The sequence below is a fragment of the Lissotriton vulgaris genome, chromosome 1_1 (genome assembly GCF_964263255.1).
Source record: "Lissotriton vulgaris chromosome 1_1, aLisVul1.2, whole genome shotgun sequence".
Lineage (NCBI taxonomy): Eukaryota > Metazoa > Chordata > Amphibia > Caudata > Salamandridae > Lissotriton > Lissotriton vulgaris.
Window position 1 is genome coordinate 1,084,257,437 of NC_141685.1, and position 24,656 is coordinate 1,084,282,092.

Genomic DNA, 24,656 nt, shown 5'->3' on the forward strand with positions numbered 1-24,656 from the left:
GATCTGGGTGCCCAGATCCTTTTCCCACGCGGCACGAACCGCCTCATCTGACGATGGAAGTGAGGACAGGCAGAGTTTGTAAAGTTTGGACACCACGTGGGCCCCCGAGGTGTTCTGGATAATGGAAGTGAGTGCCAGAGTGTCATCCGGTGGTAATGGGAAGGTGTGGAACGTGGCTCGCATCAGTGCCTTGAGTCTAGCAAACACAAAGGAGTCCATGAAAGTGCGCTCCGAGAAGCGGGGATCTTCAGAAACGGAGAAAGCGTGGCCGTCGGGGAACAAGTCACCGATTGTAGTCAGTTGGTACTTAGCAAGTGTGCGACTGATCAATGTTTCGCCTGTTATGGGGAGCCAGTGGGGGTTGGGGAGTGGGAGGGCCTGTGAGTACAGAGTGTCAGCACGCAGTAAGCGCCTGAGTTTGTCCCAGGCCCAAGTCGTAGTGGTGAGAGGAAGTATGTCATGTGGGTCGCGGGGAAGGCCCTTTGGGAGCACATTGTCCAGAGACACAGGGAGTGCGGCGTCCGCTTCAGATTTCAAGTGTTGAATCCTGGCGTCCGGGTGGTACCAGGAGTGGGCATACGAACACTGGGCAACCAGGTAATAAAGGTAGAAGTCTGGGACTCCAAAGCCTCCCCTCTCGTATGGCAGTGTCAACACGCTCCAGGCCAGGCGAGGGCGTTTCCCTCCCCAAACCAGCCTCAATAGGGCAGTGCGCAGTTGAGTAAAAAAAACCCGTGTGAGTGGGATGGGGATGTTGTTGAATAGATATAAGAACCGGGGCAGTACCACCATTTTCACTATAGCAATGCGCCCAGCCATCGACAGGGGGAGGCGGAGCCACCTATCAGTGTTATCTTCCAAAAAATCGAGGGCGCGACCCTAATTCATGCGAATAATAGACACAGTATCTAAATGGATGTGAATCCCTAGGTATTTAACGGAGTCCTCGCACCATTCCAGTGGGAGGGAGCAAGGCCATCTCGAGGTGGCAAGGGTAAGGGGGAACAGCTGTGACTTGTGCCAATTAACCCTGAGGCCCGAATAGTCACCAAAACGCACAATCTCCGAAAGCAGACGCTGCAGGTTGGTGTCTGGGGTGCGGACGTAAAGAACCATGTCATCCGCATAGAGCGATACAAGCAGAGGCCCTGTGCGGAACTGGAGCCCCCTGTGCAAGTGTTTCTCCTGAAAGTGACGGACCAAAGGATCCATAGCCAAAATAAAAAGTAAGGGGGATAGGGGGCATCCTTGTCGGGTTCCTCTAGAAAGAGTAAACCTGTCGGTGATAGTACCATTGAGGCGAAGACGCGCCGTGGGTGCCGTGTACAGCAATTCGACGGTCGCCACAAACATAGCGGGCATGCCCATCCTACGCATCACGTCCAGAAAAAAGGGCCACTCCAGGGTGTCAAAAGCCTTCTCCGTGTCCAGAAAGACCGCAGCTGCCGGAACTGTTGGGTCAATTCTGTGCAGAACCGAGAAGACCGTGCGAAGGTTCAGGGATGTCGACCGTTGAGACACGAAGCCAGATTGAACCAGTGAAATGATAGAGTTCACCAGCAGCGCGAGCCTCATAGCGAGCACCTTGGCAAGGATTTTATAGTCCAGGTTCAAGAGTGACAGCGGGCGATAGGAGCCGCAGACCGTTGGGTCGCGGCCAGGTTTGGGGAGCAAGACAATGACCGCCTCACGGAGCGTAGGGGGGAGAACACCGGACTCCAGAGCCTCAGCGTAGACCTCGACCAGGATTGGAACCAACTCCTCCTTGTATGTTTGATAAAAATCGGCCGTGAAGCCGTCCAGGCCCGGCGCCGAGGAACCTCTCAGCGAGTCTATCGCCTCTGCGATCAGTTCGGGTGTGATTGGGTGCGCCAAATAGTCCTGCATGTACTTTTCCAAGAATACCATTGCTATTTCGTTTATGTAGGGACCGGGGTCGCGGTGTTCCTCTGTCAGGGCAGATTTATAAAGGTGCTTATAATAAGACAAGAAAGTGTTGCAAATGTCCGGTGTGTTGAAGTGAGTTGTGCCATCTGCAGCCACAATCTGTGTAATGTATGCCGCCTGCCGGGGGGGGGCGCAGTAATTGAGCCAATAACCGTCCCGGTCTGTCCCCCTCGCCGTTTTGGCGTGCCGAATGGTACTTGCCCAAATATTTCAGCTCCCTATCCGCCGTGTCTCTGAACTCTAAAAGGAGCTCGATGCGTTTGGCATCGTTCACAGGGGAGGGGTCAGTCAGGATCTGGGATTCAATGGCCGACAGGTCAGCCTCAAGGCGGGACAGGGTGGACCGAATTCCGCACAGCGCTCCGACATGTTTTGTGATGCAGACCCCCCTGATGGTTGCCTTGAATCCCTCCCATAGTGTGGCCCATGCCGTCACAGGGCCAGTATACATGGGGCTTGTGAGGGTACTTCAAACAACCTTTCATGCCACCAGCATGGCACACCTGCAGCACAAAAAGAGCCATTCTTTAGACAACTTTCTAACGGGAGTTACGTTCTAATAACGGATCACAGCTGTTGTGGCTTGGTGCCGGGGAAAGCATATCTCTTAAGCGTGAGTTCCATGGTCACTTGCTGTATGCAAGCATTGTAACCAAACGGCCCTGGAGACTCAGTGACTCCGATTTGGCCTAATTTGAAAATCTCTTCTATACGAATTGATACTTTAAGCAGAATGAAGTCTGTACTTTTGCAGACAACAGTGCCCATCACGTCATCAAAAGAGACGTATGATCTCCAAGTTGCAAGGACAGCGGCAGAGATACATGCACTTTTATCAACAAATTGCCCGGTGCATTTCAAAGAAATGCTCAGCCAAATACTAAATATGTCGAATGCCAGTTGTATCTCAAATGTATTTAAGACAGTTTTTTCGGGACTGTTAACACCATTTGAAGCGGTCCTGGGTATCTTTCCAAATTTTGTACATTCGATTTTTGGCGGCGTACCACTACTTTTAGGACTCGTAGCAGGTATTTTATTTTTAACTCTCCTGCCCCCGATATGGCAAACCAAAACGCAGACATGACTCCGGCACGGATGGAAGAAACGATCCTAGCAATACGCTACCGGGACCGCATAACTAGAGTCCTTGGGATAGCTCGGCTACGAGATCTGAATATGACCTGGTTTCTTTCATTCAGACCTATATGGCAGACCTGCATCTTACCTGTGCTTCGATGTATGCTATGCGGAGAGGAATGCATGTTAGACACCTGTCTTGCACTACAATCAGCAATACCAATGGACGTCGATACTTTGCTAAGTCCAGTAACGGCTCACGCATCGTGTTGTCCCCAGCGGTTACCAATCCTGATGACGGCATTCGTTGAGACTCCTGCACTACGACTAGGTGGTAGCAGGGAAGCAAGAAATGAAAGCAGCATCACCCAGGTACGACCTTCTGTGAGCATTGCTGATCCTGAAATCGATGATAGCAATCATTCTCACAACTGCCAAGTTACAGCATTATCGAACTTGGTCGAACTGTCACCTGAATATATAGACCAATTCTTTGCGAGCCTGTCTGAAATGATGTTCTCTCCTGAACAGAAACAATAACTTTTTGGGAAAACAATCCGGCACACAGCGTTCCCATGAACTCTGAATTTGGCCTTCAGCTTTGAACAACAAAAGCTACTGAAAAACGTTTTGAACTATTTTTCCCCACTCGCCATTAACCCCTTCGCTGCTGGCCCGTTTCCGCCCCTGTGCTGTAAACAAATGAACAGGGGCGGGCCATGACGAACCCCAGCCGTCATCAGCACACGAGCACCGTAGTGCATGACGGCTGGGGTTCGTCATCAGCATGCAAGGGGTTAAATTAATTTTTCCAAAATATTTACCTTTTTTCCTGGCACACATCCTTTGCTTAAAGTAGAACTATTCATAAAGAACAGAGCTTCTATTTTTAGTAGATCTAGAGACAAAAATTTAACTCAGCCTCTAGCACATTTTTAATGCAATAGTATTTAATATGTGATGAAATAGTCTTGCCCTTCTGTTCTGTATTTAGAGACTTTTTCATGTGTAAATCTTCGCAGAATCGTTCAAATAATTACATATGCAATAATTTTGAATGATTACTATGCTTGATAACGTACAGTACCAATTCATTTCCATGTATTTTAAGTACACCATTTCAAATGCAAAATGTATTTTGGGGTGGGTATGAATACACGTGCTTCTTATTGCTTTAGTTTTAGTAATTTGATGGACATAAATTCGTGGAGTGGGTGTTGTGTTCTATCTAGGACCCCGATCAATATTATGACCTCATGCCCCTATACGGCTATAATCAATACATATCCCTATAATGGCATAAACGATCAGAGCCATATTTCAGTAACTCGTCTCTGCAGCTCATGACAGTCCATGACACATTAGAAGCCACTTCCTTAGATTCCTAGATAACACACCGAGTTCTTTCGACATCTCAAACCCCCCAGCAACCTGGGAAAGCCCTGCTTGCTTTGTTTTGATTAGTAATAGAACTCCTGAGAGCACTGTAAGAACGACCAGTTCTTAATGACATCTTTATTGACGTCTTATGTCCAAAAACTTACGTCAAACTCAGCACCTTTCAGATATAAATATACCAACGTTGCCTTAAGCAAGTACACAGTGGTGGTGAATACTGGAGCAGAACAGCTGTCCCTTGCAGAGCCCAGCAGATGCGAGAAGCCCACGGACGCTGCCCCTCCTCCTCCTTGACGCGCTGAGAAAGACGCTGTCTTTTCTCCTGCCGAGAAAATCCAGCTCCGGCGTTTCCAGCCTACCCTTGCGAGTAACTGGGATATCGGGTCCTGAGAGGAGATACCAGACCTCCTGCATTCTATTCCAGAGGTACGGTGCTGACTAAACCCTTAGAGAGAATTCTTGAAACAAACTCTTGGCAAAACCAACTTAACTTAAGCTACTTACTTACTCCCTCCCATGTATTAGGCTTAGGTCAGGTACACCGGGGTAGGCGTAGTTAGAAGCGCCAGTTGAGGTCATTAGCTAATGTATATATGAATGTATATATTTTATTCATTTTAACTATCTTATGGCTAAGAAACAATATCAATGCTTTTACAGTATTATTTCGTAATACTCCTTTTACTGTACGCACTTTTCATAATAACAAGTTTTGCAATTGTGGCAATTCATTTCTCTTGCATGAGAAGGAAGACTGCTCAATAAATAATATCTTTTATTGAAAATGCCCGTCTCTCTATTCTCTGCATCCTGGTGAAAGTAAAATCTGCACAACTGACTGAGTGAAATAGCTGTCTATTGTTTCACACGACTCTAGAGATTGACTCTTATTCTGAGGAGCAAAGTTGTCATGTTTATGCGGTTGTCGGAAGCTGAATCCCTTCTTGTCTGAGCCAGGGAAGCTGATCACTTCCTATTCAGTCAAGAAAGTTTCCAGTGACCTCTGAGCTAGCTGGCGCAAACCTAAATTAAGTCTAACATAGTCAGTAGAGACCTAGAAGACCGCACTCCTACGTCTACACTGCTGTTTATGTTATTCCAATGCGCAGGGCCTATAGGGAAAATAGGAACTACACTACAGTGCAAGTTGATCTAGAACCTCAGAGACAGTTTTATTGTAATGCTCAGTGAGTTAATTTGCATTGAGAGCAGGAGGTGTGTGACTGAGTTGAGCTTGGAGTTTAGCCTCCAGTAAACCTGGGGGGATACGATTAAGGTTTCTGGATAATATTGTGGTTTTGTTGATTTTAGAAGGGGCCGGCTGGGCTAAGGGTGAGATTGAGAACAGTATGAAGTGGTGATCAGACCAGTCAATAGGGATGTTGTTGGAAATGGAGGCCCGATTACTGTTAGCAATGATGGCGCCAAGAATAGCCCCTTTAGAATGGGTTGGGGAAAGGCAGAGTTGCTTGAGGTCATTTATCTCAAGGAGGTTATTGACAAGTTTGATGGTAGGATCGTCCTGCAAATTCCAGTGAAGGTTATAGTCTCCAAGGAAGAGATTTTTAGAGTTCGAAATGGACGATTGTGAAAGAAGTTCAGATAGTTCCTCAGCGAAAGGAAGAGATTCACCTGGAGGGTGATAGATGTTGTGTAGTTGTATTGGGGGGCGCCTTGCATTTTAAGTTCTGCTCCAAGGTATTCAAATGTTTCGAAGTCAGTGTTTTTGGCTAGGGAGAGCTGGAGTTCATTTTTAGGTCTCGCCTGTCGATGCGCATGCGCATCGAGCAAGGCGAGAGTATTGGCACTTATCCGCTCTTTATCCACACTGCAAGGAATCGTGGCGATTCCTTGCAGTGCACGATAAATTTAAGCTCAATGCGCATGCGCATTGAGCTTAAATGCACGTGCACATGCCCCCAGCCGCCTACTCTCTCTCTCAGCCTTCCCACAACTCCGCCCCCTCACTACTTGATTGCACGGCCGCTAGGCCGTGCCTCCCCTACTCTCCTCCCCCCTCCTCCTTTCCTAGCACCCCCAGCCCGAGGCAGCTTCCCCTGCACAGACCCGCTCCGCCCCCTCCCCTTCCCGCCGTCTCGCATTTCCCCTGTCGCACTTCTCCTCCCCCCTCCCCTCTCTTCCCTCCAGCTTGTTTTTTGTTTATTTGACCCGCTCCGCCCCCTCCCCTTCCCGCCGTGTCGCATTTCTCCTCCCCCCTCCCCTCTCTTCCCTCCGGCTTTTTTTTTGTTTATTTTACCCGCCGTGTCGCCGTGTCTCCGATCCTTTCGCTCTCCTCCCCCCTCCCCTCTCTTCCCTCCGGCTTCTTTTTTGTTTATTTTACCCAAAATAATAGAGTAAAAAATACGGCAGTAAATCACTAAGTGTATGCGACCATTAAAACCAATCTAACGTCGGCTCAGGCGCTAGTGAAAAACAGGTTTGGTACACAGATTAAGAAGTTAAAACACGAACTTGGATAAAGAAACTTTACAAAAAGTAAAAAGCACCACGTAGTTTACATAGAACAGAAAAATCATCAATAAAAGAATTTGCAAGCAGTAGCATGTCGCGTCAAGATTGTGCCGTTTAAAACACAAAGGAGGTTCTATCTTACCTTCCTGTTACTGTATTACGGCCGCTCTAACTGCAAGTCAGAAAGAATGCTCTCAAATGCTACTTCCAGTGACCGTAACTAAGAAAAATCCACTATCACTTTCCCTTTGAGTCACCAGGAAACACGCGCTTGGAATGAACTTCACTGCCCCTCCCACAGTTGCAAAAGAGATGCCAAATCACTTCCATGATCACGTGCTCCAATATCTGAGCACATTTCCCGATAAAGTCATCAACATTTGTACATGCCCTAGAGTTTAAATGTATAGCCTCCGTGCGGGTTTGCAACTCGCTTTCTCCGATACACTGCCTGTGGTGCGCCCGCGAGCACCAGTGCACGCTGCCTGTAATGAGCCCGCATTCCTGTGCACGCTGCCTGTAGTGCCCCGCTATTTCACCAGCGCGTCTTTCCCACTCTTACTTTCACCGGTCCACCTGGTATGCAGTTTGCCTGTGTGCGCTAGTACCTGCTGCAGGCATGATTTGAAGCCGATCACCCGCTTTCGCGGGTGCACCTCTGCCTGTTCATGCAGATGCTGCACTCACCCACTGAGGCTCCGGGAAGCGAGCTAGGCTACTTTCCTCTTCGCCGACTTTACATTTAGGAATCCGGTGCAGGGGTGTGTCGCGTACACGGCATGCTTTCTATCTCTCCAGCAGTAAATCTCGCTCAGACAGGTTCTTCCAAAACCCTGCATCCGAGCAGGGTTTTCAGGTGAGACGTTGGTTTCTCAGCAAGTCCTTTCAAGGCTTTTCGACCGTTTAAGCACAGACAGATCATTTTATTTTTGTGCCTCACAGATTCTATCTAACATTCCCAACTCAATGGTACTCATTTTATCGACCTCAGATGGATGAAAGGCCCCGCCAGAATTTGAACCTGTGTCTATGAGATCGAACACAAACCCCTGCAGTGGATGCATCGGTCCACTGAGCCACCAGAACAGGCACAAAGCACTTAGTAATCTCTTGCTATTAAAATCAATTTAATATGAGCAACATTACAAATGAACTGAAGCTAACAATGTGTGTATTTTTATGTTTTTCCTGCAGTGATAATCAGAGTGTAAAATATTAAATACGTTGCTGTAGATATTTCCTTCCTGCTGACCACTGTTTGTTTTAGAAAAGAAAAAACATAAGACTGGAAAGCCCTCACTCACTCACCCTCAACCCCTCACCCTCAACCCCTCACTCACGCTCACTCTCACTCATCCTCACTCAACCACCCTCAACCTCACTCACCCTCAACCCCTCGCCCTCACTCACCCTCAGCCCCTCACCCTCACTCACTCACCCTCAACCCCTCACCCTCACTCACCCACCCTCAACCCCTCACCCTCACTCACTCACCCTCAACCCCTCACCCTCACTCACTCACCCTCAACCCCTCCCCCTCGACCCCTCCCCCTCAACCCCTCACCCTCACCCTCACTCACCCTCACTCACCCTAAACCCCTCACCCTCAAACCCTCACTCACCCTCAACCCCTCACCCTCAACCCCTCACTCACCCTCACTCTCACTCATCCTCACTCACCCTCAACCCCTCACTCACCCTCACCCTCACTCACCCTCAACCCCTCACCCTCACTCACCCTCACCCTCAACCCCTCACCCTCACTCACCCTCAACGCCTCACCCTCAATCACCCTCAACCCCTCACCCTCACCCACCTTCACTCACCCTCACCCTCACTCACCCTCACTCACACTCACCCTCACCCACCCTCAACCCCTCATCCTCACTCACCCTCAACCCCTCATCCTCACTCACCCTCAACCCCTCATCCTCACTCACCCTCAACCCCTCACCCTCACTCACCCTCAACCCCTCACCCTCACTCACCCCCACTAACCCTCAACCCCTCACCCTCAACCCCTCACCCTCACTCACCCTCACCCTCACTCACCCTCAACCCCTCACCCACCCTCAACCCCTCACCCTCAATCCCTCACCCTCACTCACCCACACTCACCCACACTCACCCTCACTCACCCACCCTCACCCTCACCCTCACTCACCTTCACCCTCACTCACCCTCAACCCCTCACCCTCACTCACCCCCACTCACCCTCAACCCCTCACCCTCAACCCCTCACCCTCCCTCACCCTCATTCACCCTCAACCCCTCACCCTCACTCACCCTCAACCCCTCACCCTCACTCACCCTCAACCCCTCACCCTCAATCCCTCACCCTCACCCACACTCACTCACCCACACTCACCCACCCTCACTCACACTCACACTCACTCACACTCACACTCACCCACCCTCACTCACCCTCACCCTCACTCACCCTCACCCTCACTCACCCTCACCCTCACTCACCCTTCAACCCCTTACCCTCACTCACCCTCAACCCCTCACCCACCCTCAACCCCTCACCCTCACTCACCCTCAACTCCTCACCCTCAACCCCTCACTCACCCTCACTCACCCTCACCCTCAGCCTCACCCTCACTCACCCTCAACCCCTCACCCTCACTCACCCTCACTCACCCTCAACCTCATGCTAAAGATTTACAAAAAAACCCATAAACAATTCTAAAAGCACTAACTCTAATGCTGCGAGACCTATTGCATTTCTAATGCTTGTTAAAGATTCTTGCTAGACCTCCTCCTATTCTCTTAAGTCTGTCTTTTCAGAAGATAGAAAAACCGGGGGGGAGAGTAAGTCTATGATGGGTGGTGAGTGATCGTTGAGCCAAGTTTCCATGAGCAAGGCGAGGTCTATATCTTCACTAAGGATGGTTTCGGAAATTTCTGAGGCATGACGAACCGCCGAGCGGCAGTTCACAAGCATGCATGTCAGGGGCTTAGGGTTAGTTATGGAGGGGCACGAGTGGATGGCGGTAAGTTGCAGGGGGGTGTGGGTGAGCAAGGAGAGGAGAGAGTTCTGCTGATCCCGATAACAGGATGTTAGAATGAGGAAGGGCTGCATCCTTGCATGGGGCCTTAGGAGAGTAGGAATTGCAAAGGTCGGAGAGGTTAGAGGTGGAGTAGTCATTCAAGGTGCACAAGGTCTCTGAGAGCAATTTTGAAGTGGTGTGGTTTTTCTGAGTTTGGGATTAATGAGTTTTGGGGGGCCAATGAGTGGCAAAGTGGGCCAAGAGGGGCGGCTTATCGGTTTGGAGGATTTGGAGTTAGTGAAATCCTCTCTAAGTCTGACTAATTTGGATAGGCAGGAGGGAATGTTGCGATCAATACTGCAAAGTGTCTGGGTTAAAAGAGTGAGGTGGGGCGTATTAGGGATGGCGGGGGGGTGAGGTATGTGCTAAGTTGGTTGGAAAAGGAGGTCTAGCGTTCGTAGAGGGCGATAAATCTAGAGGGGGCGAACGAGGTCTTGTAGCAGTGGTCAAGAGAGAGGACTGTGGGGGGGAGGAAGGGGGTTCCGGCTGTCAGAGGGGGAAGGGGAGTTGGGGAGGACTGGGTCATACTGGAGGTAGTCTGGGCAGGGGGAGGGTGGGAAGATTTGGAGTTGATCGGGGTGGCGGTCTGTTGTTCTGAGATGGAGGGAAGCCTGTGGGGGGAGGGGAGTGGGGGTAGACTAGATATTAGTGGATGTAGTTGGTGCACCTAGATCGGGGTTGGTTAGAGGTGGAGGTCAGTTGTTCAGAGAGGGGGTGAGAGGTCTAGGGGGTGACAAGTGGGGCACTGCGGCAGTAGTAGTGTGGTGATCCTGGCGGGTGGAGAGAGGGGAGATGTGGCCGTGTGCGGGAGGGACGGGCATGGAGAGAGATGGGACAGTTAAAGTGGTTGAGGACGTGATAAGGGGAGCAGAGTGGGTGTACGGGGTTAGCTGAGAGGGGGCATTAGCATAAGGGGGTAAGTTCAGGTAGGGGGTAGGGTCAGAAGGGGGTGTCATGGGACGTGCTGGGGGAACCTTGGGGGGAAGGAGAAGGGTTAGAAGTGGTTTGGGCTAGAGGGGAGGGGAGTAGGTGAGGACAGTTGGCGGGACAGAGTGCTGAAATGCTGTTCAAAGATATTGAGGCGGTGTTCAGAAACTTGATGTGGATATTTCCAGTTTTGAAGATGGAGATGTCAATTTCACTGTGAAAGGTGGAGGATGGAGTAGTAGAGTTTGAAACCGTAGGGAATATTGTTAGATGTAGTGATTGGGGGGGCGTGGCTTAGCTGTGCAGCGGAATGGCCGCTTGTTAACGCGGCTCCGCCGGCCGAGCCCATTAATCTGACAAATATCCGCATATCACACCCTGGACACCGGGAACAACCTACAGTGCCAAGTGCGGGGGCTGATCCTGACCACATCGGTGTGGATCCGACAGCCGTACCCCAACGGAGGCTGCAGATATTGTCGAGAAAAACCCGGGGCCGGAGTGGGGCCTGCGCGCTCTCAAAGCAGGGGATTTGCGTGGCCGATAGCGAGGGACATGCTGCTCTGCGGCTTGATAATCTCCCTGATGTCTGTTGCAGTTTGCTGTTAACGGGTGGGTTTGGATGTATGAGCGTGGTGTTTGCAGCTTAACCACCCTGCCATAAGTGCAGGGGTAATTGCCAGAGACCCTACGTACCCCATGGGATGATTCCCTAGGGATGGATACTGATTTTGGACTGGTTATTATTACGGGTTAAGGGTGGGGGGTTACACAACCTGTTTGGGGGGTTGGTGTGGGAGGGGGGGAGGGACTGTTGGGATTTCTAGTTTTTTTGAACTGCCATGGAATGTACGATTTTGCACATGTGATGTGAGTCTGCCGTTTTTCGTGTTATTTATTTATTTATTTATGCAATTTGTTTAGCGCAACAAATACCCTAAGGTGTTATGTTTCAATCTGCAGGAAGCTAGCGGTTGTCTACGACTGTATGCGCCAAATAAACCTTGCCAATCGAAGTCTTGATAGCGGGTACACTTTACGCCTGTAATTCCGAGGTTAGCAATGTCACAATTGCATAATGTGAACACACTAACGTGCCTTACGTCGAATGTTCAAGGCGTAAATGATCGCAGGAAAATGAGATTGATACACTCTTATCTCACGTGACATGGGGTAGATATATGTTTTCTGCAGGAAACACATTTGACGAGCGCATCAGCGGGGATACTTAAGAATAGGCGCTGGGAGGTAGTGGTGGAGGCTGGTTATTCCAATTACTCTAGGGGAGTTGCAATACTTATGCGCAGGGGATTGCACTGGCGCACTCACAGTACGGTTGTGGACAGAGAAGGCAGGTTCATAATATTGCAGGGAGAGCTATGTCACACCTGTAGCACTAATTAACACCTATGACCCGAATACAGATAGTCCGGAATTTTTTCAACAGGTATGGCAAAAAATACAGACGCTGGGGCACACTGCGATCCTGTGGGGAGGAGCCTTAAATTAGTCCTCTGATTATTGTTGGACAGACAGGACTCCTCTTGGGCACATCACCGAAGGCAGCCGAAATACTACATGATATTATAGATGATCTTCAACTAATTGACTCCTGGAGGGCCATGCATCCAACAACCAGAGCAGGAACCTGTGTCACACACCATCGAAACGCATGGTCGCGCCTGGATTACTGGCTGGTCTCCAGAGACCTGCACACCTGGCTGACTGATGCCACACACCATTCCCGCACTGTCTCAGATCATGCTCCTGCCCAGATTCGGCTACGCCTACCCCCGCGTACGCCCAGCCGTTTGCCTGGAGATTCCCATCTAGAGCCTTGCTGGATTTGGTCTTTCATGAGGAGCTCCGTAATAAGATTACAGAATACTTTACATTGAATGAGGGTACAGTCGACTCACCGGGAATGCTCTGGAAAGCCTTTAAGGCAGTCACAAGAGGCGACTGCATAGCGCTAAAATCGGGTGTACTAAGAGATATTCGCAATACACTCAGCAGGCTAGAGCGGGAAATAGGGGAGCTAGAACGAGCAAAAATGCAAGATCCATCCCCCGAGACCACAGCGACAATTAGGACTAAACTAACAGCATTCCAAGAAGAGGCAGAAAGAGAGACGGCATATCTATATAAACATGCCCAGGCTAGACGGTACGGGGAGAGTGAGAGACCGGGTAAAACATCAGCTGGCTTACTGAGCACACCTAGGGGGTCGACTTACATAACTGAATTACATAAGGACAGTGGGGAAATAGCTAAGACACCGCCTGACATACTGGGTGAAAGGTCCCTCTACTACTCAAGATTATATACCTCTCAAACAAACTTGTCGCAAGCAGACATAGTCGACTATCTGGATGACATAGGGCTAGCCTGGTTTAATGATGGGGCCCGGGAATACATGGAGCTGCCAATTACGATAGAGGACATTAAGCAAGTAATAAACAGCATGCCTAGTGATAAAGCCCCAGGGGCGGATGGCCTAACGGCAGCATTTTATAAGGAGTTTGCGGATATTCTGGCCCCCAAATTATTGCAAGTATACCTGGAGGCCATGGAGATTGGTGTACTCCCTTCGACACTCCGCGAGGCCACCATAATAACCATATTGAAACCAGAAAAAGATTTGACCAAGCTAGATTTGTATCGTCCGTTGTCCCATATCAATTTAGACGCTAAAATATACGCCAAGTTAATAGCAAATAGACTACAGCCTATGCTACCGCAAATAGCCTTACCGGACCAGTCGGGTTTTATACCAGGCCGCTCCACTGCCCATAACCTGAGGACGATTTTTGGCATACTTCACTACTTGGCTCCCCATGTGCAAGCCATGGCCGCGCTATTGGACGCCACGAAGGCGTTTGACTACCTGGAGTGGAAGTTCCTTTTTGCTTTGCTCACACGTCTGGGCCTCAGCCCATTATTTATCAGACAGATTCAAGTATTGTACACAAACCCGACAACCAGGATAAAGATAAATGGGAGGATATCTGAACCTTTTAACATCACTAGAGGGACAAGGCAGGGGTGCCTATTGTCGCCATTACTGTTTGCCATAGCCACAGAACCGCTTGCGGCTAACCTCCGATAATACCACACACAGAAAAACATTGGGTTCACGACCAGGGGTATTTTAGTCTCCATGTATGCGGACGACATGACTATACATCTGATCAACCCTAGAGACAACTTTGATGCATTGATGAGGGAGTTCATACGTTATGGAGGACTGACGGGAAACCAGATTAACTGGAAGAAATCTGTGATGTTGCCGCTCACTGATGCCACAGTCCCCTTTGTTTTGGAATTCCTGATACAATGGGCAGAGGGAGAAACAAGGTATCTGGGCATTTGTATAAGTAGGTCTTTGCAGGAAATATGGACAGCCAACTACGGTAGGACAATGGACTGGCTGAAGAGTAAGATACCAAGATGGAAGAGTCTTCCGTTATCTTTGACGGGGTGGATAGCAGTTACTAAAATGGTAATTTTGCCCAAATTCTTATACCTCTTTGTAAATATTCCTATGCCATTGAATGTGCATTTCTTCAAGTGGCTATGATCCAACATACTGGAGTTGGTATGGGCGGGTAGGCAACCCCGCATTTCATGGAGCAAACTCACGCTGCCATTCACACAGGGAGGACTGGGCGCCCCGGATTGCGAGATATATGCTTACAGCGCGCAGGCGCACTTCCTACATTTTTGGCATCATCCTACACCATTCCAACCGCAAGTGGCGATAGAAATAGACAGGATTGCACCACTCCCGCTCAACACGCCATATATAAACCTTATAAACGTCCACAATAGGAAATAGACACAGTGGAGGCGGTGAGATGGGCGAAGAGAGCACGACAGGAGGTGCTTTATGCACCATCTATGCCCTTAGGTGATAACCCTCTACTCAGCCCCCTACTAGACAAAGCAATTAAGCTAAGGGCAAAGTCACATAAGTTAAAGGAAGCAACCTATTCCCAAGCGGTGAGTTTTTAACATTGTCAAACACGTGCGACCCACAGACGCCCACCGCATCTGACATGCTATTGTATTATCAGATCAGAGCGGCATGTAGGCTCCGGTACCAGGAGTTTCCGAGCGAACCACCTACCCTGCCTGCTCAGGAGAATGTGTTGTCGAATCCATCGCCCCGGAAACTCATCCCACGCATTTACAGCATCACACAGGGAGAATCCCCAATTACATACACTACTTCCAAAGCAGAATGGGAAGTGGAGGCCGGATTGACTATCACTGACAAGCAGTGGCAGTTTTGCTGCTCACAGCTGGAACACCTCTCACCGAATTATAGACTTAGGCTAATCCACTTCAATTTCCGGCATGGATTGTATCGCACACCGTCACAGCTGCTACGTATGGGCTTGCACCCGGATGCGAGGTGTTGGAGTTGTGGCGCTCAGAACGCCACATTCACCCACCTGGCTTGGGATTGCGGACCTGTGGCGCACTATTGGGCAGACATCTTTAGACACGTAGAACGCATAATAGGTGTCTCGCTGTCAGCTACTCTGATAATGGCACAGTTGGGATATGTACAGGAAATTCTCAAAGAACACCGGAAACTTGTGGCCATGATGTTGCTGTTAGCGAAAAGGCAGGTGGCCATTCATTGGAAGAAACAGAACCCACCTACGATAGCTGAGTGGACCAGGGCTGTTACGTATTGCAAGGATCAAATTATCCGTATTTTGGGAACTAATGCCGAGTGGTTCTAGACCATTTGACATTTGGGAACCCTTTGCTGCCTGGTTGCGATCGGAAGGGGCTGACCTCCAGAGGGACTAGAATGTTTATGTCAGCGTTATGGCCTTGCATGGCTGACCATTGAGGGCGACATGATCGAAGGCAGGACAAGAGTGTGCCATTGCGCACTGTTTAAAAGGAATGTGAGACGTTGTTTGAGAGCAGGTTTGTTGAATGGATGTGACGCAGTGGACTGAGTGCTGTTTGTTTGGAGAGGCTTACCTCTTGTCTCGATAGAATGGCAGTGGGGGGGGCTCAACAGGTTTAAGCTGGCTTTATCGTTGTAGTATACCTAATTACATTGCAGATTGCTTTTCATGTTGTGATGCAAACTGATAAAACCTCGCTGCCTGCCCTTCGGGATGTTGGCAAACAAAGCTGTGTACTGCTATCCGTATAATAAGCCGCCGGCCTCAGAGTTGTAGGCAAATGGCAGTGTGAATGGAGAAGTATGCAATAAATTATTTTAAAAAAAAAAGATGTAGTGATTGGGAGATGGCGAAGGAAAGTGCTCTTCTATTCGGAGGGGCGTTTAGAGTAGAAAATGTAGTTTGTTTTTATGGGGGAACATGAGGCTGTGGTAGTAGTACAAAATTAGGGTTTTGGAATGCCTGATACGTACTTTATGTTTAAAAAATGTATTGGCGTTTTTTGAGAGATTGGGAGGGTAGGGAATGGACCAAGAGTTAGGGCCATGCCTGGTGAGGGGGGTGTTAAGGGGTGATGTAGTGCGGTTGGTTCGGAACATAGGGGTGGGACCAAGGAGGGACATGATAGACAAACTGGTTAGCTGAGAGGAGGGGAAGCAAAAGGGGAGGGAGGAGCGGAATGGAGATATTAAGGGGAAAAAAAAGGAGCGAGGTAAAGGATGTTGAGAAAAGATGGGGGAGAATAATGTAGGAGGGGAGGGGTGGAGAGAGATTTTGTGACGAGGTGGAGAAGGGAGAGAAAGAGGGCGTGATAAATGTCAGAGGAGTGTAGGGGGATGAGGTTAATTAGGAAGAAACTTCCTAACAACGGTGAGGAAAAGTTAGGTAGCAGGATGGACAGAAAACATTTTATGAATTTGGGAGATCTTAAGGGACAATGACGTTAAGTGACAAATGCTAGATAAGAGTCATGCGTATCGTGTAGTGGTGACTGCTGGTGTTGCACGCTGTGGCCAAACTGCGTATGGTGACCCATGGCAGCCTGCAACAGTTGCCAGTTTCTCTCTTTCCTCTCTTCTCTGAGTTCTACATGAAAAAAACAACCTTCACCGGCTGGGAATAGATTTCGGTCTGAGTAGTTGTCTTAACTCTTTCCCTGCCAAATTCATGTCCCTTCCAATCTATTGCCCTGTGACATCTAGTGCTGTATTTACCTGGCTGCAGTCTCTCTACCAAGACTGAATGCCACTGGATCTCCAGCAGACCTGAACATACAGGAGCCAAGCACATTTAAGCTGAGAGCATGGTTATATATGTTTACCCAATGTTGGGTTCAGACGTTTAAATAAGATATACTGTAGCCTGCAATAGAAATATATGCATGCTCCATAGTACTATTCGCTATTATCAGCTCGTCTGTATCTGGCTGCACATATTTGATTAAATCTGCAATAGTAAAGCAGAGGCATGGACATAATAGTGAGTGAGTCTCTTATTTCTTGCTGTCTTTTGTACACACAAGAAACTCTAGAAAATTCTCCTCAACTCACTGGATTTTTAGGCTGTCTGAAAAGCCGCACCTGCGTCCCATTCAAATGAATGACATACCATCAGGAATCAATCATAAGGTCCCCAAAAATATGACACCCTCGCCCTCGTGCAGAAAGAGCGCGCGCCTCCGTCGCGCCTTCCTCCACGCAACCAATGACAAGCCGCATCTCCAACAACGCACTACTTTTCACCAATCAGGACTCGCGCACGCCACCCCACGCGGTCGACGCGTGCTCGCATAACTCAGAAACAGGAATCTCTCTCATTGCTGGGGGAGGGAGGGCGTGGATACCCTTGCAAGGATCTCGAGAGTAACCGTCAGCCATTTTAAGGTCATGCATTTCAGTTCAACCTCTCCTTAAAATTGAACGAAATTGCCTGACTTTAAGATGAACGACACTGCCGTACGCGCCTTGTTCCCACTGCCTTTCTTTGTTTCGTCTTTGACGGTATGCGCGTGACGTCACAACATAATAAAAACACACTTTTGTACACACGCTTTGGCGGAAGAGACGCTTGAGAGTGAAATAATCCGTGTCTCGCCAGGGCCCCGCCCCTTTGTCGCCTAGGGACTACTTTGACACATGGCAAAAGAGTCCCCAGTTTTTCCCGATGTGTTTGTGCCCCAATCCGGAAGTAAACATCACCAAAACGTATTTCTATTTCCATATTTTGTATGTTTTTAGATAAACATATTCTCACGAAATGAAAAAGTGACTTTAATTAACAGTACCCCCTCAAATAATCCCCGCGCTCTCTCTTCTCTCTTAAGCTATTACAGGACATGTTAACATGTTCTGAGCATGATGTCTAGCTCACCAATTGTGACCAGCAAAAGACATTTGAGTTTATGTCGAGTTTGAACATTATTTTCTCGAAATTTCTCAGCAGTTCCCCTCTCGGTCGCGGAAGAATACCGCCATATCTTACTCAATACCGCGGACGGCGGCGATCAGGTTGTACAGAAATAACAGTAAAGTGTTCTGGAATTCGTAGAATGTCATATCAGACGCCACAGGAAGGGTTTTATATTTTTAAAAGCGTTGTGTTTCGAATCCAGATGGTGTCATTGATTCGGCGGATGGATACGTACTTGTCAAAAAAAAATGAAAGAACTAAAATACATTTTCTTGCTATTTCTGCCAAACACACTGTTCGGGGGCGCCACCGTTAAATCTGGCGAAGAAAAAATGTGAAAACGGCGATTTGTAACGTAAAGAAAACGTGTTTTTAGATCGCTCGTTTAGGTGGCGGAGGGATCTGAACGAGGCGAAGAGTCCCATATAAAAGAGGAGACGCCTCTTCCCGCCACGTCAGTAAGGAAGGAGCCAGAGAGAGCGACGACTGTGTGAGAGCCGCTGCCCACCAACCTGGTGCCCCTACCAGCCTAGGCCATGGCTGTATAACGGCAGCGGCGCCCAGCAAAGGCAGCGAGCAAGGCCCAGGCAGCGAGGCGGCACCCGGGGCATAACAGCCATGGCGTGAGTAACTTGGGGGTCTTGCAGTTTAACGCCCCCCCCCCTCTTTCAAGGGGAGGGGAGGGGCGCGGCGCGCGCACAATAGTGTCTACAATGTTATATATGGTGATGTGATCAAAAAGTAGAGGATGGGTTACATACCATAGAATACCGGGGCTTAGGGAGCCTGAAACCAGTATTTCATTGTATTTATCCTCGTTTGATACGGATAGACTTTAGTTGCTAGAACGCGTTGAGTTGGTATGTGGTCACAAGGGTAAGCCATGAAGAGGAACCCGATGGTCAAGTTCTGAAATGGGTGGGGCAAGTGTACGCAGAATGTTGAGAGGTGTGTCCGATGCAATGAAGGCATTTCCGGAGTTGATATGGTAGCTAGGCGTTACGTTCTAGCCTTGGTCAAGTGCTCGAAAACGCCAGTTGATTTGGATGAAACTTTTTTTTTTTCATTTTTTTTTTTCACTCACACTTCCCCCTATCCCCAAAATATGTTCCAGGTATGTGACAACTTTGCTCATTGGGGAAATCTTGCAGGCTACCTTAAGGACATCTACACATATAAATAAGGTAGTCGCCGGTGGATCCCTTGGCTTGCGAGTCCCGCATCCCTGTGTGTCAAAACCCGCCTCGGTGATCTCGAGGCGCTATACATAATGGGGAAACTTATACTTTAGTTAGTTCGACGTTTATCGTGGTACCCACAACTCTCCCAAGGGAGGTCTTGGCTTCCAAGACCACAACCGGTGATAGAGCCCACCTCTCCTTTTCAGATACAAGGCTGTGAAATTGAGGCTCCACCCATTACATGTCACAACTGGTTGTCTTGGCATAGCCTTTCGTGGCGCAGCAGTAATAAAGAGTGAGCTTGGCTGTTTCAAAGATGTCCAGATAGCCCACGTATTGGAAGTCCTGTCTGTTAGCCATCGTTTGTCATCCTATATAGCTACCCTGCCTGTTCCTATTAGGACCTCTAGTTTGAGACTGCACCGTACCAGTCGTAGTTAAGATGTCCTTGGGTGAAGTCCTTCCGTACCACTATGCACTGGTATGGAACCTCTAATTGCGCTTCTTGTAAGCCCTAGGACATCTTGCCTTGTGTATAATATCATATGCTTCTCTCCTCCTCCCCCCACCCCCATTTTGCGTGTTCCAGGGTGTTATTGTGCAGCAACGCCGAGTTAACTCGCCACTTGAGGGACCTCCGGAGCACCTTAGTTTTTGAACACTGCCTGTTCAACTTGCTTCCCTGGCTTGCCATCTACGCTTTTCCCAGTTATTCACTACGGGGTGCCACTGTGGTTCAACTGCCTCCTGCTGCTGTGGGTAACAACCACACCCATAAGTTTGCTATTTGATTATTATCTAGTTCCACTGTTTCGTGGGACAGTTCCCATACTCTGACCTGTAGGAACGCCACTTTTCTCATGGGATCAATACATGATTGGTAACCAACCAAATCATTGTCTTTGAAAGCCCCCCCGCGTTAGGACCCAAGTCCAAGTGAAGAGGTCTCGAATCCACGTTACTGCATTACATACCCTAATGTGGCATCGCTGTCGGGACCCAGCATGTTGGTGTGGGAGTCCAACCCGTTGTATACGCCTGACACTAGACTCCCTTGGGTTGTAGCGTCAACTGTCTGTTACCCATGGGCAGGCTAGCTAACCCTGAAGTGCGAATTGGTGCCATGTACCAGTGGGTCAAGCTACTTTTAATAAGCTACGTGTGGCTATCGTTGGCAAGTTGTAGCCTCAGAAACCCGTGCCTAGTCCGTGGTTCTGAATTATGTTCTCCAGTACTACATCATTTGCCTTTAAATGTAATCTAAAGTCTTGGAGGCACACATTTAAAATCCCAAGCAGTTGCACAGATATGGTCAGTTCTTGGGAACCGTACTAATTGTCGCTCGCCCCGGTACAGGGGTGGTTAGTACCTAGCTTGTGCCCTGTTCCCTTCGACAGAAGGTAAAGTATCTTGGCGTTTGGGGACCCCATCAAGGCCCTATTAGGAGTCCCCCGAGAAGCATGGTCTTGTTAATGCTGAAACTCTGTTGGGATATGAGCAGCTGTTTCTTCCCACGCCCGCAATGGCACACTCTTGAGAGTGTGCAGCTTCTAAATTGGCCTAGGGTCTCGAGGGTGTCTTGGATTACGCTTAATTGTGCTTGCAACTGTCAGCGTGGGGGCACCTGCTCCAACCTCCAGAGCGCGACATGCAGCCCATCACACCAACATTCTCCTTTGTCCTGCTCAGGGGTGCTGCGGGCTGGCCTGTACAGCGTGATTGTTTTGTGTCGGTTTTCTATGGTTGCCACTAGTGTTTAACTTAACGTGCTGTGCCAGGCATGTTCTCCACAGCATCAGCCTTTATAGAGAAAATGGCCGCCCAAGTGTAGCGCTGAAGCTCGGGAATGCAAGTCCTGAAATGGCTGCAGCTGTCTAGGCTGCGTCACAGTAACCGGGGTGGGGGTCGTGGCTGTATGCCATATATAGAGACGATAGTGTGATTATCCGATTATTGGCGGATTCGAACGTATCTGAAAGGGAAGGTTATACATTAGATACATGTGATTATTTAACTCTGGTCATGCATATTTTTTATTTTTTTTTTCTGCAGGTTTTTCAAGGCATCCCGCAGCAGCACTGCTGTAACCGACCACGCAACCCTCGCATCGTTTTTACTAACACTGAAAATTCCACGAGATGGACTTCTCGACAGACGATATGATGTTGGGGGGCTTTCAGTCCCCCTTCAACCAGTCGTCTTTGGCGGCTGAAGACACATTGGGTCTCCTAGATGACTGCCTCGGGGCAGATGGGCCAAGCCCAGCGCCAGGGTTTTCCATCCTCAAGTCGAAAGATGTCCTCTCTGATTGGCTGTCTGATGATTCTCTCCTGCACCCCGCAGGCAGAAGTGAGGGTGAGTAATTTCACACATGTGGGAATGCTAAACTGTTAACCTTGCAGTGACATTGCCCTGTTCTTTCATATGGCATTTCCTTCATGTGCTGTCCGCAGAGGGTAGCTTTTTGTGCTAGTTTTGGGTCAGGCATCGCCTGTTGAGTATGTTTTAAAGTGCACCGGTGTCCAATCTGCCTTTATTAAAAATGTTCTGCAGGACAGCATCACACGATTTTTATAATAAGCCAACCCTTACACGGTCCAACTGCACCTTTAGTTTTGTCAGGTGCTTTCACTGTGGGCAGTGTAAGTGTTGCAATAATCTTTTCAGTGGTCTTTTGCAGACTGAGTTTAAGGTGGGAGTGATCAAACACGTGGTTTGGGCATCAAATTACCATATGTTTTTTCAACTTCGTCTGCAAATGTCGCATTTTTTTTTTTTACTGCTACTTCCTCGCACTGCAGAAACTAAGTAAATTGCAGTATTTTTAGCAATATGTAAGTGCAACTCGCATGTACGAAGTTCCTTTCCATGACATTTAAATAGGCTGTTTTTGTCAACCTTTTATCTTTGAGGTTAAGTATGCCATTTTGTCTTGCAGAGGATGCCTTCATTGGCATGGATTGGATGGTGGAGAAGATGGACCTCAGGCTGTTTGATGACTTGGATTCTCTCTTGGGGACAGAGAACATGGAAGCCACCGTCTCTCCGGCTGACCTCATGGCAGCACTGGAAGACTCCTGTGATCCACTAGAGGACACACATTTCCCCATGGCACAGAATAGTTTGCCAGTGCCAGAACCATCAACTTGCAAGGCCAAGTCTCCCTTGGGGGCTGATCAGGTAGCACCCATCGCCCATTTTCTCTCTCCCATGAATCTGTCTCCAAAGGCAATAGAATTGCAGGATAATATGTTCTTCTCTCTCACCTTGTCCCCCAAAGAGGAGAGTTCTTCCCCAGAGCATTACTCTTTCTGTACCTCCCTAGACTCCATTGCATCCAGTCCGGACCATTCCTTCAGCTTGGAGCTGGGCAGTGAAGTGGATATAGCGGAGCTCCAGAAGCAGGAATCATCTACCAAGTGTGAGAGTGAGGAAGAGATCTCCTCTGATGATAGTGGAATATGTCTGAGTCCAGAATTGTTCTTTGTGTCCCCCAAACAAAGCCCTTCCTCTTCAGTAGAATACCCCCTGAGCATATGTGTGAATTCCTCCTGCATGGAGCTACCCCAAGAGAGTCCAGCTTCAGTAGAGCCTGGCCCATGCACCGAGCTTGCCATCTATGAGAGACCCAAACCATACACCTTCCCAACTGATGACAAAGTATTAGCAAAGGTGAAAGTAGCTGGTGGTGAAAGGAAACTAGATAAGAAAACCAAGAAGATGGAACAGAACAAGACTGCAGCCACACGCTACAGACAAAAGAAGAGAGCTGAGCAGGAAGCTATTTCTGCTGAGTGCCGTGAGCTTGAAAGCAAGAACGATACCCTGCAGGAGAAGGTAGACTCCCTTGCCAAGGAGATCCAGTATCTTAAGGATCTTATGGAAGAAGTGCGAACAGCCAAGAGTAAACGTGCAAAGAGTCAGAGCCTAGAGTAGTTGTGCTGGTTGCGTGTCATGTGTATATAGAACGCTTGTAGTGTGGTGTAGGGTTACATGACAAAATAAATTATTTTTTAGTTAACAGTCTCTGAGGTTTTGTATGGCATGAGGACATTTGGTCCCATTTCACCCACACGTATTTTATCTCTATCATGGTGCAGTATTTCCGGGTAAATGAAATGTCTTGCCACGACTTCAGTTAATTAAAACAGGCTACCCAACTCCTAGATTTAACAGTACCATGCAGTTCCTGGAGCTAGAAGACTCGTTGGCTCTATTCTTCGCTTTGCATTTATAGAATGTCTACCACAATGATGGACCATATACTAATGTGTGCTCCTTGCTCCTAAAAGAAATGTGTGAGAAGTTCTTGCTAAGATCGGTTTGATGCAGTGTGTTTTCCTGGCAGGTGAGTAATTTAAGTGAACCAGAGCACCCATGGGAGATAAAAATTCTACTTTCAGCCTTTGCAGTTATAAGAGCTAAATGATGGGTATAGGGTAGCGCTTGTTCAGTCGGGCCATGATCTGTGGGTATTGAAAGTGACCAATGTCTTCCTTTGATCCTGATCAGTTGGAATGTGTGAAGTCCTTCCCAGTGGAAGAAATTTGAATTGTATGTGCCAACAAGGAAGGAAATTTCTGGGTATACCATAGTGGTCACTGCCACTCCTTTATCGGGAGCTTTTCACTTTGCACATTGGCACATAAAGAGGCTCATATGCACTCCCCGTAACATTCTTCAAACTATATAGCGACCGGACCCTACCAGTACTTTGCAAGCAGTTTGGTGTTGGGGGGGGGGGGGGGGGGGCATGGGGGAAGGCAACTTAATTATCCAACTTCCGTTTCTGCCGTTTCTATAAGAGCTCAGCTGATAGCCTTATCCTGCTATGAAAATGAATCATGTTTATTAGTTTCCAGCAGAAATTGACACTTGGAGCTTACCAATGGATTGCAAAGCCACACGTGAACACAAGTCAGTTGTAGAAAAATGAAATACAGGTTAAGCGGATCGAGGGAGTCTTGAGCTCTCCTTTTGCCACTGCGTCCATAGGATTACATGGCCTCAAACTGTTTTGTTAGCCTGTAATGTTTAGGGGGGTGAATGGCTACCCGCCTATGATCTAGGAGGATAATGGTCGTACAGAATAAGTTGTGAATGGGGGTCCATGAGATCGGATTACTCTTTAAATCAGGCATTGCTAGAAATTTGTTCCCGTTGGATCCTTTTTAGGGGCAGAATCTCTTCTGCCCACCCCTCCCCACTGAGGTAGTTTGCCAGTGGTGTCTTCCTAGGGTTTCACAAACCAGTCCAAG

General features: G+C 48.5%; 1 protein-coding gene across 1 annotated transcript; it reads left to right on the plus strand.

The window, feature by feature from the left end:
• Positions 1–18,669: 18,669 nt before the first annotated feature.
• Positions 18,670–23,419, plus strand: ATF4 (activating transcription factor 4). The gene is made up of 3 exons (XM_086963457.1): positions 18,670–18,840; positions 21,451–21,753; positions 22,337–23,419. The coding sequence occupies exons 2-3, from the start codon at positions 21,537–21,539 to the stop codon at positions 23,332–23,334; spliced, it is 1,215 nt and encodes a 404-aa protein (XP_086819583.1). The 5' UTR covers positions 18,670–18,840; positions 21,451–21,536; the 3' UTR covers positions 23,335–23,419.
• Positions 23,420–24,656: the final 1,237 nt, after the last annotated feature.

Excerpts from the sequence above, each read along its gene's own strand:
- ATF4 (XM_086963457.1), top strand. The coding sequence starts at position 21,537 with ATGGACTTCTCGACAGACGATATGATGTTGGGGGGCTTTCAGTCCCCC. Across the intron at positions 21,754-22,336 it reads CCCCGCAGGCAGAAGTGAGG|AGGATGCCTTCATTGGCATG; the intron begins GTGAGTAATTTC and ends TTTGTCTTGCAG.